The sequence below is a fragment of the Harpegnathos saltator genome, unplaced genomic scaffold, assembly GCF_003227715.2.
Source record: "Harpegnathos saltator strain DR-91 unplaced genomic scaffold, Hsal_v8.6 scaffold182, whole genome shotgun sequence".
Taxonomy (NCBI): Eukaryota; Metazoa; Arthropoda; class Insecta; order Hymenoptera; family Formicidae; genus Harpegnathos; species Harpegnathos saltator.
In genome coordinates this window covers 2,155,863-2,168,451 of record NW_020229964.1, presented here as the reverse complement: position 1 = coordinate 2,168,451, position 12,589 = coordinate 2,155,863, and the positions used below count along the sequence as shown (strand labels likewise).

The 12,589-nt window shown below is 43.1% G+C and overlaps 1 protein-coding gene across 3 annotated transcripts in view; it reads right to left on the bottom strand.

The window, feature by feature from the left end:
* The window catches only part of LOC105182503 (neuroligin-1), a 130,762-nt gene that overhangs the window by 10,303 nt on the left and 107,870 nt on the right, over positions 1-12,589 (bottom strand). For all 3 annotated transcript variants that reach the window (XM_025297650.1, XM_025297651.1, XM_025297649.1), the window contains one exon: positions 9,724-9,924. In XM_025297650.1, the coding sequence (XP_025153435.1) occupies positions 9,724-9,924 (201 nt within the window). The remainder of the gene's footprint in view (positions 1-9,723; positions 9,925-12,589) is intronic.

Sequence of the window (12,589 nt, the reverse complement as noted above, 5' to 3'; positions counted from 1 at the left end):
GCGCCACGAAGTGTACAAAGGACTCTCGGAAAGGAAGAGAAAAGTGTCATTTCTAGAGAAGTCCCTTGAAAAATAGAGTCCCTTGACCCGGAGAGAGCGCGGCGTGATAATCTCTGTGTACGATGCGACGCAACGGCTCTACCACACAATTAAGTTTATCCGGGCCGTCAAATCAGGTTACGGCAGGCCGAGGAGGCTGCAGCGCTGCCGCAGCGCCGCGGCACCTAATCCTTACGTGAACGATACTTCAGACAAAACAGGATGCGGTAACCAAGTAGTCGTCGGCTCTCTCTCTCTCTCTCTCTCTCTCTCTCTCTCTCGTCGAAATCCGCGCGTAAACATTTAATTTACTCAAATTGACGCTGCCGAAGAGTCCTTCTGGAGACAGACAGACAGGCAGAGAGAGAGAGAGAGAGAGAGAGAGAGAGAGAGAGAGAGAGAGAGAGAGAGAGAGAAAGAGAGAGAGAGAGAAAGAGAGAGAGAGAGAGAGAGAGAGAGGCGAGAAGAAGGGTCTGCGGCCAAATTGAATTGAATTTCAGATCTTTTGTGGTCGATAAGAGAAGAGCACAGGCGGCGCCGCAAGGCCGTTTCCGGGAAACGAGCCGACACTCCGACAGACGATGATCCGTGTCGTGAAAACAACATGGCGAGCGCGATCGCATCATCAAGTACTACGTTCGCGAAGGGGAACCCTGTCGTGTTTTAATCGTGGTTTACCTCGCCAGGTGAGATTTGGCGAGCGGAAGCGAACCTTAAGCTCGCTCCCGCCTGCCCGACTCGCTGAGTCGAGGGCGCGCCATCTTTATTCGCGCGCAACGCCCACGCTGCAATTATAAATTCCGTCGACTGGGCTTTTATATCAGACGTGTATACGCGCGTCTATCAATAACCGCAGGCCTCGAATAAGACCCGATACGTGACCGGAATGACACTAGCACGGAGAAAGTAGGCGCAAGAATGTCCTACTGGGATCTCTGTTTTCTGTCCCTCTTCTCCCCCCTCTCCCCTTTTCTTTCGACCGTTTGCGCACGCCTCCTCGGGAAAACCCTTGTTTTTCTCCTCGGAGAATGACCAATAATTTTCAACGGCCGCGAATGTGTGGAAGCGTCGTCGAGGGAGATAGGGAGAGAAAGAGAGAGAGAGAGAGAGAGCGCTATTATTTATACACTTTGGGACATTTCTTCTCAAGTGCCTAAAAATTAAGTAACATAAAATTTATGTCTCGAGTGGAGAGCTGGAGGCAACACAATCAGTTCCTCATGTTGTGAATTTACTTATTTGATGCTTACAATATATGTGACTATATAAATATTGAAGTGTCCGGGAGAGAGAAGGAGAAAAAAAGAGGGATCCAAGACCGATAAAGTAAGAGAGACTCTCAGGTATCAAGCAACGTCCAAGAAGAATAGAATAAAAATGAGTCGAAGAAGAATAGAATAAAAATGAGTCCTAAATCCTCCAGCGGATCTTGACCTACGAATCGAAGGAGGGAGTCTGTTCCATAGTGATGTAACATTTGTAAGATTTAGTCCTAAGCTCAGAAAATCGGAGTCTCTCATCGGGTGCTTTAGTCTTCTCTAATGCCGCTTCAGAAGGAAATTTATTCCCAGGAAGGAAGTTCAGCGGTAACAATATTGTACGTTTGGCGTCTCCAACAAAGCAGTCCCTTCTTGCTTCAGTCTTCAGCCACTTCAGTTTCTCATAATATGGTGCATGTTTTAAACTTTCTGTTTAAAACAAAAGTTTTAAACATGTTTTAAATATTCGATATTCGAATTTTAAAAATATGTTTCTCTTTTTAAGAAGTGTTTCATGTAAATTTTGGACGTAAAATTATTAGTGATATAAATTTGATCTTTTCACGAAATATTTTTTTTCACATTTTCGCACATTACAATATTGCATACATTCGTATATATTCATATACAGTGTCCTAAAAGTTCCGGAACGGGCAAATATCTCGAAAAAATAAAGCATGTTAGAGAAAAATATTTCATGTAAAAATGGTAGAATTTCAAGTGACGCATAGTGTTGCATAATAATATTAACGTGACCTTGAATAGTATTGTCAAAGTCACACAAGGATCACTTTGAAATTTTTGAATGGAAACGTCCATTTTTTGTTATATCATCTTTTTCTATCAGTTAATTTGAATAATTTTTGTGTGAAACATTTTTTTATTTGCTTAATATTTTGTGAGTTATTTATTAAAGAAAACTTGGTTACTTTTTCAATATTTAGCTTCCGATATCTCGGTAACTATTTATCGGAAGAAAAATTGGTACTAAACTTTTTTACTCTATTTGGCCTGAAGAATATGCTGTTACAATGTCTTACAGTACCTTAATCTTTGTCAACTTGATCTTTGGAAATTTCTACCTCAGGTTATTCAAGGTCATATTAATATTGATAATTAATATTGCTAATGTGTCATTTAAAATTCTACAATTTTTGTGTGAAACATTTTTTTCTGAAATGCTTTATTTTCGGGATACTTGGCCGTTCTGGAACTTTTGGGACACTCTACATTATATTGCACGTCTATAGAAATAGTCATTGCATATATATGTTTTTCGTTTATATATATATATTTCATAGTTTAATCCAATCAAAAAGTTTCTAACGAACTAACCAAATAAGGAAAACGAATATTAGAAATCATGTTTAAAACAACCATAAAAAACGGCTTTAAATGGAAAAAACGTGATGTTTATTTTTTTTTGTTTTAAACCTTTGCTTTTTGCCAACCTTGATGGTGCATGTGAGAACCCAGCCCTAATTGGAAAATGAGTCTAAACACATCCTTGAAGACAGAAGTTCCGCTCGGCGGTGATGTCGAGCGGGAGTCGCGCCACGATAATCAACATACGAACAAACCAACGTTTTCACAAGCCTCCCTCTCAAAGTTGCAGCTAGTAAATTCCGAGCTAGTTTGAGTCGACGCCAAAGTGGGCTCATCTCATTAACGACATTCGTTATCTGTCTCTCCCGCAATAATATATTCGTTAAATAAACTCCTAGAAATGTAATTCCCGCAGAGAGAAGGTAATTTTTAGAGAGAAAGAAAGAGAGAGAGAGAGAGAGAGAGAGAGAGAGAGAAAGACAGAAAGAGAGAAAGACGAGAATGTGCGCGCCATTACGGTCTGCGGACTCAGCGATCCGACGATGTGCAATTTATAAAGTGTTTACAAGATTTTCACGGCCAAACGATGGCCGCGTAAGTGGATTCACCCGGTGATAGTGGATTCATCCGGGCGTGCTCCTTCCTCTGGCGTCGCGGGTGTTCTCGCGGTGTGCGGCGGGATTTACTGCGGGTGCGAGCGAGATGCACCTCGCGCGCGGCGTGCGCGATGGGGTGAACGACTCCCTGCCGCCGGCTGACCCTGTTTCCGACACTACCCTTTATATCCCCTGTACTTCGAGCCGCCACCGTCGCGTACTTGCGATCTCGCGCGGTCGAACGACGCGAGTGCGCCGCAAAATGCTAATTTTATATCTGCCCAGCGCGCAGCGAGCTCAATGGTGGACGGTGGGTCTTTGAGATTTTTCGGTGAGGACGATACGTGCTTTTATCGTCTCTTTCGCGCGTGCTTGAGAAGTCGTACGATCGGCCGCGAGTTGGAAAGTAGCGGGGAAAAACACGCGCGCCGCTGTGTTCTGTGCAATTCGACCTCACGCTGTTTTTTTTTCTTCCTCGCCAAAGCGCATTTTCGCCCGACGACGACGCGCGGCATAACTTACGAACGAACTATGATCGCGTTCTTGACAAGCACATTGAAAACACGTGGGCCACGTCCAACAAAATACGGTCAGCGATTCTTGCTCTTTGCGAGTTCGTACGTTTACTCCGATACACGTTTCGGATAGCAAAATGGTGAAATGTCATGTGATATTTTCGAGACACCCTATACGGAGAACTGTCACGAAAACGAGGATGCGTAGCCACTGTTGCGTTGTTGTTGTTATTGTTGTTGTTACATTATACGTCGTGAGCGTAGAAGGTCGCGCGACATTGGACGCTCACGGCTGAGGACTTGCAGGACCACAACAGCAGACACGTAAGACGACTCTCACGTCGCTCTCGCCATTCTCGGCTTTATTAAAGTGATCTAAATCTACGTAACCGAAATTTACGGTACCCGCGCCGCGACCAACACGCTGCGGTTCTCGTGAGCAGAGAGAAATCACCGCGAGGTCCCTAAGTAATTCATGCTCTACGTCATAAGTAGTGCGATTTCTGAGTAACGGCTGAGAGTTTGTGAATTTTCCGCGACTTCTCGGGATTTTAGGGCGTTTCTGAATAACTGCTGCCGTCTCGTTGAATAACGGATAGTTATGACGCATGAACTATACACATCGATATGAGGCGAAAGAAAGAGAGAGAGAGAGAGAGAGAGAAAGAGAAGGAAAGTGGGAAATCCTAATTGATATTGATATTGCTAGTAAGCATTAAAGTTACTCGTTGGATTGTATATTAAATTTTAACTTCTAACCAGTTCATTGGTGGACCCGAAATCAACGTTTTATACCAAAACTAGTGAGAGTGAATAATTTCGTATTTTACATGGAAGCTTATCTATAAGAGTTCTTTTGGGTCGCTAATGACGAACGCAGGATAAACATTTCAAATGGTAGATTCGAAATGGTAGATTCAATGTGACGACTTCAAGTGATTAACTTTGATGCTCTGTTATGGGTACCTATCAAAGTATGTTTTTTTGATCATACACAACTGTCATAAATACGACATTTTCGTCAAAGCCATTCGGCAAAAAAGTAGTTTCAACATATTTTAGCCGTTAATAATGAAAAATAATAATAATGAGAGTATCCATAATGGAATACCATTGGTCACTAGAAGCCGCCATATTGGATCCACTATTTTAGATTTTGCAATTCCGACTGGATTCATCACTAGCAACCCGAAAAACATAAACATATCGAATATGATCTTCACCATAATGAAATAAAAAAATTAGTCACTTGGAACCGCCATATTGGATCTGCCGTTTCGAATTTTGAAATTTCAACCCTGGGTTTGTCCCGAGCGATCCGAGTACTGTAACTTTCTATAAAGAAAATCTCATATCAAATGAGGATATCAATCTTAATAAATATTCTGCAAAAACTGACAAAATTGAGTATTTAAGCGCCGCCACATTGGATCCGCAATTATGAGTTTCTCCAATTTGATTCCGAACTTGTAGTCAGCGTCCCAAAAAACATGGATGTATTAAGTTTGATACAAATCCGTTGAAAATTGACAGAGCTACTCATGGCGCTCATATATGAGTTATTACCAGTGAACTGGTTAATTTATTATATCCGGCTTCTTGTTCCACCGAAACGTTTGTAATTTTTCGTCACGCGCTCTTTGATCCAGCTTTTCCCCGGCTTTTACGGCTTCCCGTTTGTAACTTTTCAGTTTTCACATTTCTCCTCCGGGCAACAGTTTCAGCTATTTGTGAGGATTGATATCCCGTGACTTTCGCTTCTCCTTAGACATCTTTCAGAGAACCGAGAGGAATTTTATTTACTCTTCTCTCAACACACAGAATGAATGAATCCTTTAATCGAATTAACGCTCCGAGCGTTAAACGGAGATAAATAGTCCGGAATCTCTTCTATTTCTGCCTTTCTGCCAGACCGAGTAACCAACCTGCCACCGTAAGTAATTAGGAAAATTGTGTTTTGTCCTAGATCCGGCAACGTTTACCGCCATATCGCGAAGGCGGGCGCAGTTCCAATGGTTGCGGACGCAGTACCGGAGGATCCGGCTCGAGCCGAGCGGGGTCGACTCGAAGATTCGCAGATTCGTGCTGAGTTTGCCTTCTCAACGTGCCGTTTGCCGGCCGTTAACATCGCCCGCCCCCTTCCCTCGTTCCTCAATGTGCCAAAACGCGACATAACCTGCCAGCGATATTCGCCTAATGCGGGTATGAATTTCCTCACGATCGGTTAAGAATGCGTTAACCCTTCACCGTCGAGAGTCAGAGATGCAGCCGTCGCTATATTCAAATTGCAACCGCAAACGGCTGATCCACTCTGCGTCTCTGCGCGTGATCTCTATCGTTCGTTGAACCCGCGTTCTTGAGTCGTCCGACCAATGTGGTAGTTTTTCCTTCCGCTTGAGATCGTGGCGCGCGGCGGAACGCAGCCGGCCCTGACTCCGAAGCGGCTTGGTGAGAGTCGCAAATGAGGGGAAAAAAAGATGTTATGAATATTTCAGACGACGGGTCTTTATGAAACTGCGTTGCGATCGATGCAATTTACTCGGTGTGTAGATTTTTCAAGTACATACAGGGTGTCCGGACTAGAGGTATCCAAATGCAACGGCTTATACTAAGAGAACCAGTCATCATAATTTCTCATACTGCGGCTCAGTCGATAGGAAATGTCTTCAAGATCTGTTTTGTCACATTGTCAAGGTCATCGATCCGTTTTTTCTTCAGGGAGCTCACAGTGATGGGACACATTTATTTCGACACGCTGGAGAACTTTGTTGCTCCACAGATTCTTCCAAGTTTCACGTTTGAGCAAGATGGCGCTCCACCACGCTTCCACCGAGATGTCCCCATGTTTCTGAACGAGACTTCTCTTGGAAGTTGTCGGAAGGGAAGGCCCAATTGCCTGGGCCTTCCCTAAATCTCTAGATGTAACTCCTTTGGACTTTTCTCTGGACCTTGGAGCTTTATTAAAACCTACGTTTACCAGAGAAAAGTTCAAGATTCGGACGATCCTTTAGATACCTTTCGGTGCCCACATTGAGTTTTACTCATCTCCATAAGAACTCACTGAGTTGCCCCGTTTGATAAAACTAATTTTTTTTGTTAAAGTATATAATTACCGCTTCGCACAGTGCAAGTCGTTACATTTGGACACCCCGTATATGCGTACTCGCGCGCGTGCCGTTGCATGAAGCGCGCTATTGGAAATAATTAAGGGATCACTTTCTCGCGAGCGGCCGTGTCAGTCGTTGAAACGTGACACGATGATTAACAGGAAACAAAGACAGCGAAAATAAAATTCGAGGCACACACACCGGGGTCTCTTCCGGTACTCTGGACGTCACATCGCGCAACATTCGCCCCGATCTGCCGGCGATCGATCGAAACGTATTCGTGCAAACGTGACACCTCGATTGTTTACCCTCACATACTACAAATCGCGCGAATCACGGTATTATTTGAGGCGACTGCTCGCATTTAGCACGACTTCCTGGTCACCCATGCAGCACAGAAAGTTGCAGCAATGTTGCAATATTGCAGCTAAAGTTGTAGCAACATTGCTGCAACTTTTGCGCTGTATTTATGCATTTAGATTGCTGTTTGATGCGCATCACGATTTTCGCGAAGAGGCACTCGGGGGGGGGGGGGGGGTCGCGCAATCACCTCTTAAATTTTTATTATGCATGTATTATACACGTCGCAGGGGAGAGGGCGGAGGATGCACTTTGTGAACACAGATAGAGAACTCGTAAATGAAATTCAATATCGCGCAGATAAGCCGCGTGGGAACCCGCGCGCCTGTCAATCAGCTCGTTGCCGCTCGGTGTGCGACACACAGATCGATTTATGCACTCGACGCAATCGATCCCCGGCTGCCGCGACGGTGCTTTGTTTTTTACACGAACAACAATTTGCGCGAGGCGCGAGTGTGCTCCAAAAGCGGCGGGAGAAATTTATCGTAGCGTGAGCGATTCATCGAGTCGCGATAGACAACTCGTTAAACAACGACAGATTCGAGTTTCGCGGGTTTCCGTCTTCCGTTGATCGAATTCGTACGCTCCGCTTCGGGGTAAATCGAATGTAGCCCGCTCGCTGCCAACGTCAGTCCGTTAAGCGCTCTTGAAGTATGAATATGAATCGCATCGCGAGCGCAGTGAAATCGACGAAGCGAAGTGCGAGGAACGCGGGACGCTGCAGGACGCGGACAACGGACACGCTGCGGACTCCGGACGTTGGCTGAACGACACTGCTGCTGGATCTCGCCGCGAAACGGTGAGTGCGCAAGTTCTCAACGCTCGCGAGACGTCATTGCATTGGTGCACGCGTACGCGTAAGGCGCATTGAAAGAAGTAAGGTTAAGTGCCGGTAAGGAGCGTCTCGAGGTTAGCTCTTTGGCGTTGGGTCAGTGAGCGCGGCAAATTCGCTCGCTCACAATTCGGGTGCCATTGCGAGCACTTCGCGTCAGGATCAGGATCCTCGCAGAACCAACGAACAACTTAGACTTTACATGAAAAACGCAGTATTCGAAGCTCAAAGATGTAACGCTTAGCGATAGTTGTGAGACGCTCTCTCTTCTATCTCTCTCTCTCTCTCTCTCTATATATATATATATATATACACACATGTATGTGCGCAGAGTGCCTGATAATACACAATATAAATCTAGCAAAAATATCTAGATAAAATTTATCTATCATATTTATCTAATAAAAACATTTAATGAAAATAATATACAATATAAATTTTAAATAATAAACAACATAAACCTCTCGTGTACGTGCAGATTAGGTCAAACCGGAGAAAAAATTCCTCTATCATTTTGCGAGCAAATATGTGGAGTGTTATGTAAAACCGCGATTTCTGTCGCGTGATTGTAGGTTAGGTGTAACCTAACGAAAAAAAGTCCCGTACCATTTATGTTCGTTTGCCCCCAAAAATCGATCTGTCCAAATTGATCCTTTCAACAGAGAATCAATTTTCAATCCGTCGATGTATTTATTCACCAACGTTGTTTCGGTTAAATGAAGAATTCAGCTAGGGTCAACGTTTGAAGGGATCAATCTGTACAAAAATGGAACGGGAAAGAATCTACTCGAAAAATCGATTTTTTAAGGAAAAGACCGATTTTCTGAAAATCGAGTCAATCGCTAATACTATTTTGCAAAACTAGATTTTGAGCTGTTAATCGAAAAACATTGGTGCATTATCACACGTGATCATCCGTCAATCTCCCCTAATTAACTAAAAATCTGCATAGTTCTTTGCAAAATGGCACAAAACGTTTTGTTCAGTTCGACTTAATCTACCAGCATATCCTCTTGCTGATATTGCCTCGAATTAATAATTCCAAATTGCGCATGGTTGTTCGCAACACAGTAGAGGAATTTTCTCTTCAATTTCACCAGATCCACGCGTACATACACGAGAGATTTATGTGTATTATCGTCAAACATTTCATATACAGGGTGTTTAAAAAAAAGAGTTCAGGGCAGATGGTGGAGGAAAATGAAAACAAAATGGAGAAAGAAACCCCAATGAACATAGATTAATTACTTTTTCGGACTTTTACTCGGACTTTACTCGAATTTTTTCCTCCAAAAAATCTGGAAAATTAATATTGTCGGAGTTGTGAACAATTATTTATTTCAATTAGCTTTCAACTCAATAAAGCGAGGTGCTCTCTTCATCGATAAATGATATAGACAAATTACGGAGAATAATATCGGAGAACACACAAGCGCCAGAACCGAGTACGTTACTTGCTTTAAGATTCTTAATAATTAATTAAGATTTTAGTGATTAATACTTTTTTCAATAATTAATTTTTAAAAATAATTAAGATAAATAATTGTTCATAACTTCGACAATATTAATTTTCCGATCCATGTTTATTAGGACTTTTCCCCTCCATTTTGTGAGACTACTATTTGCAGTCACGGGTCTCTTTGTTTTTGAACACCCTGCATACGTACTCGCGCGAGGCGCGTTACTTACGTCGCCCTTTTCCGGCACGTATTTAGCCAGCCAACCCCACATAATACCGAATCCCAGGCCGCCGATAATGGCGATGGGCCCCTGCAGGATCTGGTACCAGAGCGCGTCGTGGGAGAACATGACGCTCTTGACGATGCCGTGAACTGCCACCGACGCCGCGTCGTCGATCCCGGCCACCGCGATAATCAGCGTCGGGATGCCCTGGAAAGTGCATCACGGACTCGTTAGTTTCAGCCGTGTGGACGGCTGGGACGACGGCTGGGGCGAAAATTGCTGCATGTCGGATGTCGTTTGCGTTAACGCGACGCAAACATCAAACGGCCCGGTAATCATCGTTGTGCCTCTAAGCAGGGAGGGCGACATCGATTACCGAGCGTGCATAACGCGCGATAACAGCTGTAGTAACGGGCACAATATTCCATGACCATTTAATAACGAATTATGCGGCGCGACAGCCGCAGCGAGTTACAAATTAATTAAACTGTATCAACTATTTATTGACTTGTTGATAATACATACACGCGTTTGAGGTTTAATGTTCCGGCTTTATCGCGCTGCATTATCTCTTTGCGAACTTTTATTAGGGGAGTAATTTAGTTTTGAGGATTTCGCAAGAGATGTCAGTTTTGTCGAAGACGTTCTGATCACAGCTATTGTATCTTAACGCTCTAATATTAATCCGCGATACTTAGTCATTTACTGACAAGACGCAGTATAAAATCGTGTTAGTATTATCTTAAAAATGGAACTTCCTGAAGAGAGAGCATCTTCGACATGCGTTGCTTTTGTTATTTAATCAGAAGGGAACAGCGGCTGAAAGTCATAGAATTTTGATAGAAACTTGTGGTGATGTTGCTCCATCAATTCAAGACATATGAATATTGGTTTAGACGACTCAAATGTAGTGATTTCGATGTTAACGACAAAGATCACTCGAGACAACTGAAAAAGCTTAAAAATGCAGATTTGCAAGCATTATTGAACGAAAATCCAGGATAATCCACTTGAGAACTTGCCAGAGCATTAAATGTTGATTGTACAACAGTCATTGAACGTTTACATGATATGGGAAAGATTCACAAGGAAGGAAAACGGGTTCCACATCATCAGGAAATGCCATTACGAACCGGTTAGACATTCGCATTTCGTTGATCGCCAGACAAAAAATGAAGAGTTTTATCAAACATCGAATTATTATTAGGGATGAAAAATTGGGGATGGATCTATTTCGATAATCCCAAACCAAAGAAGTTATGGGTTGATCCAGGCTAACCAGCAATATCCGCTTCGAGGCGTAATCATGATTCAAAGGTATTGCTGTGTATTTAGTGAGATGAAGAAGGTGTCGTGTACTATGAACTGTTAAATCCGAATGAAATTGTCAGCGCTGATTGTTATAGACAACAATTATACAAATTGAAGCGAGCATTGGACCAAAAGCGATCATCAATTGCGAGCAAACGACGCAAAGTGATTCTTCTTCGCGACAATGCTTGACCTCATGTTGCATCATCAGTGAAGCAAAAGCTATTACAGTTGGAATGGCAAGTTTTACCGCACCCTTCGTAATCTCCAGACATTGCTCCATCTGATTATCACTTGCTCCAGTCGATGCAATATGCTTTGGAAGATAAACACTTTCATAACTTGGAACAAGTGCGGAAATTTGTTGAAAATTGGACCAACTCCTAAGAAGAATCTTTTTATCGTCGTGGAATCCATCTCTTGCCAGAAAGATGGGAAAAAGTTGCAGAAAATGAAGGAAAATATCTTGATTAAGGTATTCGTTCATCATCTTGTTTAAGTAAGTTCAGTTTTTGAGAAAAAAAACTAAATCGCACTCTCAATAGATAATTTCGTGCGCACATGAAGACACATAGGTGACATCGCTCGAGAACACTTGAATAAAGTGAGAAGACGAAAAAGGATCGTCGAGTGTAATCATCTCGATGCAAGATTACGTTCGAACCTGCGATTCTGTCAATGAGGGGTCTCTTTCTCCTCTTTTTCTTTCCTACATTTTTTCTTCTTTTGTTCTTCATCGTCGCACGCGTGGAACGAGCGGATTCTGAGCGATCAAAGAGATTAAGATGCGCTCGCGCTGATGTACGGATAGATTGGAAAGAAGATAGAGCGCCGGAAGTAAGATGGAGCCGGGGAATATCGGGAGAAGGAAGCGGCGAAGAGAGAGAGGAGGGAGAAATCAGTCTTTTCAAAGTTGGTGTCCATTAGAGGACAGATGCAGCGCCCTTTTATTTGTTATGTACAAAGACATGGTTTCGGTGACGCTCGAGTGGCATTATCCTGACCCGCGAGCGTATCCTGCGTCGCGACTCGAGTCGCTTTGAATCTAGTCTGCGAGTTCTTAATAAAACAGTGATATTGGAGCTCGCAGCGCCAGCATCGGTTTTGATGAATTTTTCACGGAGGGAAAGTATTGCTCGAATCAACATGATAACGAACGAAAAGGACAAAGGACTTCCGGCTGCGGAAGGCAGGGACGTTGCTTCCTCGAGTGGAATTTGGCTCACAATGGTCGGAAATGTTGCTTCCTTCAGCGCGTTTCGTCGCGTGAACATTCGTCGCGCGATGGAAACCTGGGAATGACTCGATCAACTTTGTACAGAGTGTTTAAAAAAAGGATCCGACTCTTTAAGGGCAGAAATAATAGTTTTAACAAACACGGGTGGAAAAATTAATATTTTCGGGGTCATGAAAAATTGTTTATTTTAATCAAAGCAAGTAAAATTTTACTGTGAAATTTTTGCGATAGCTCTCTGCAACTTTTCACTGTTGACGAGGATATACGACTAAAAATCGCTCGGCGAAGTATTTGTATAAATAGGAATGTTTGTTTAGATTCCCA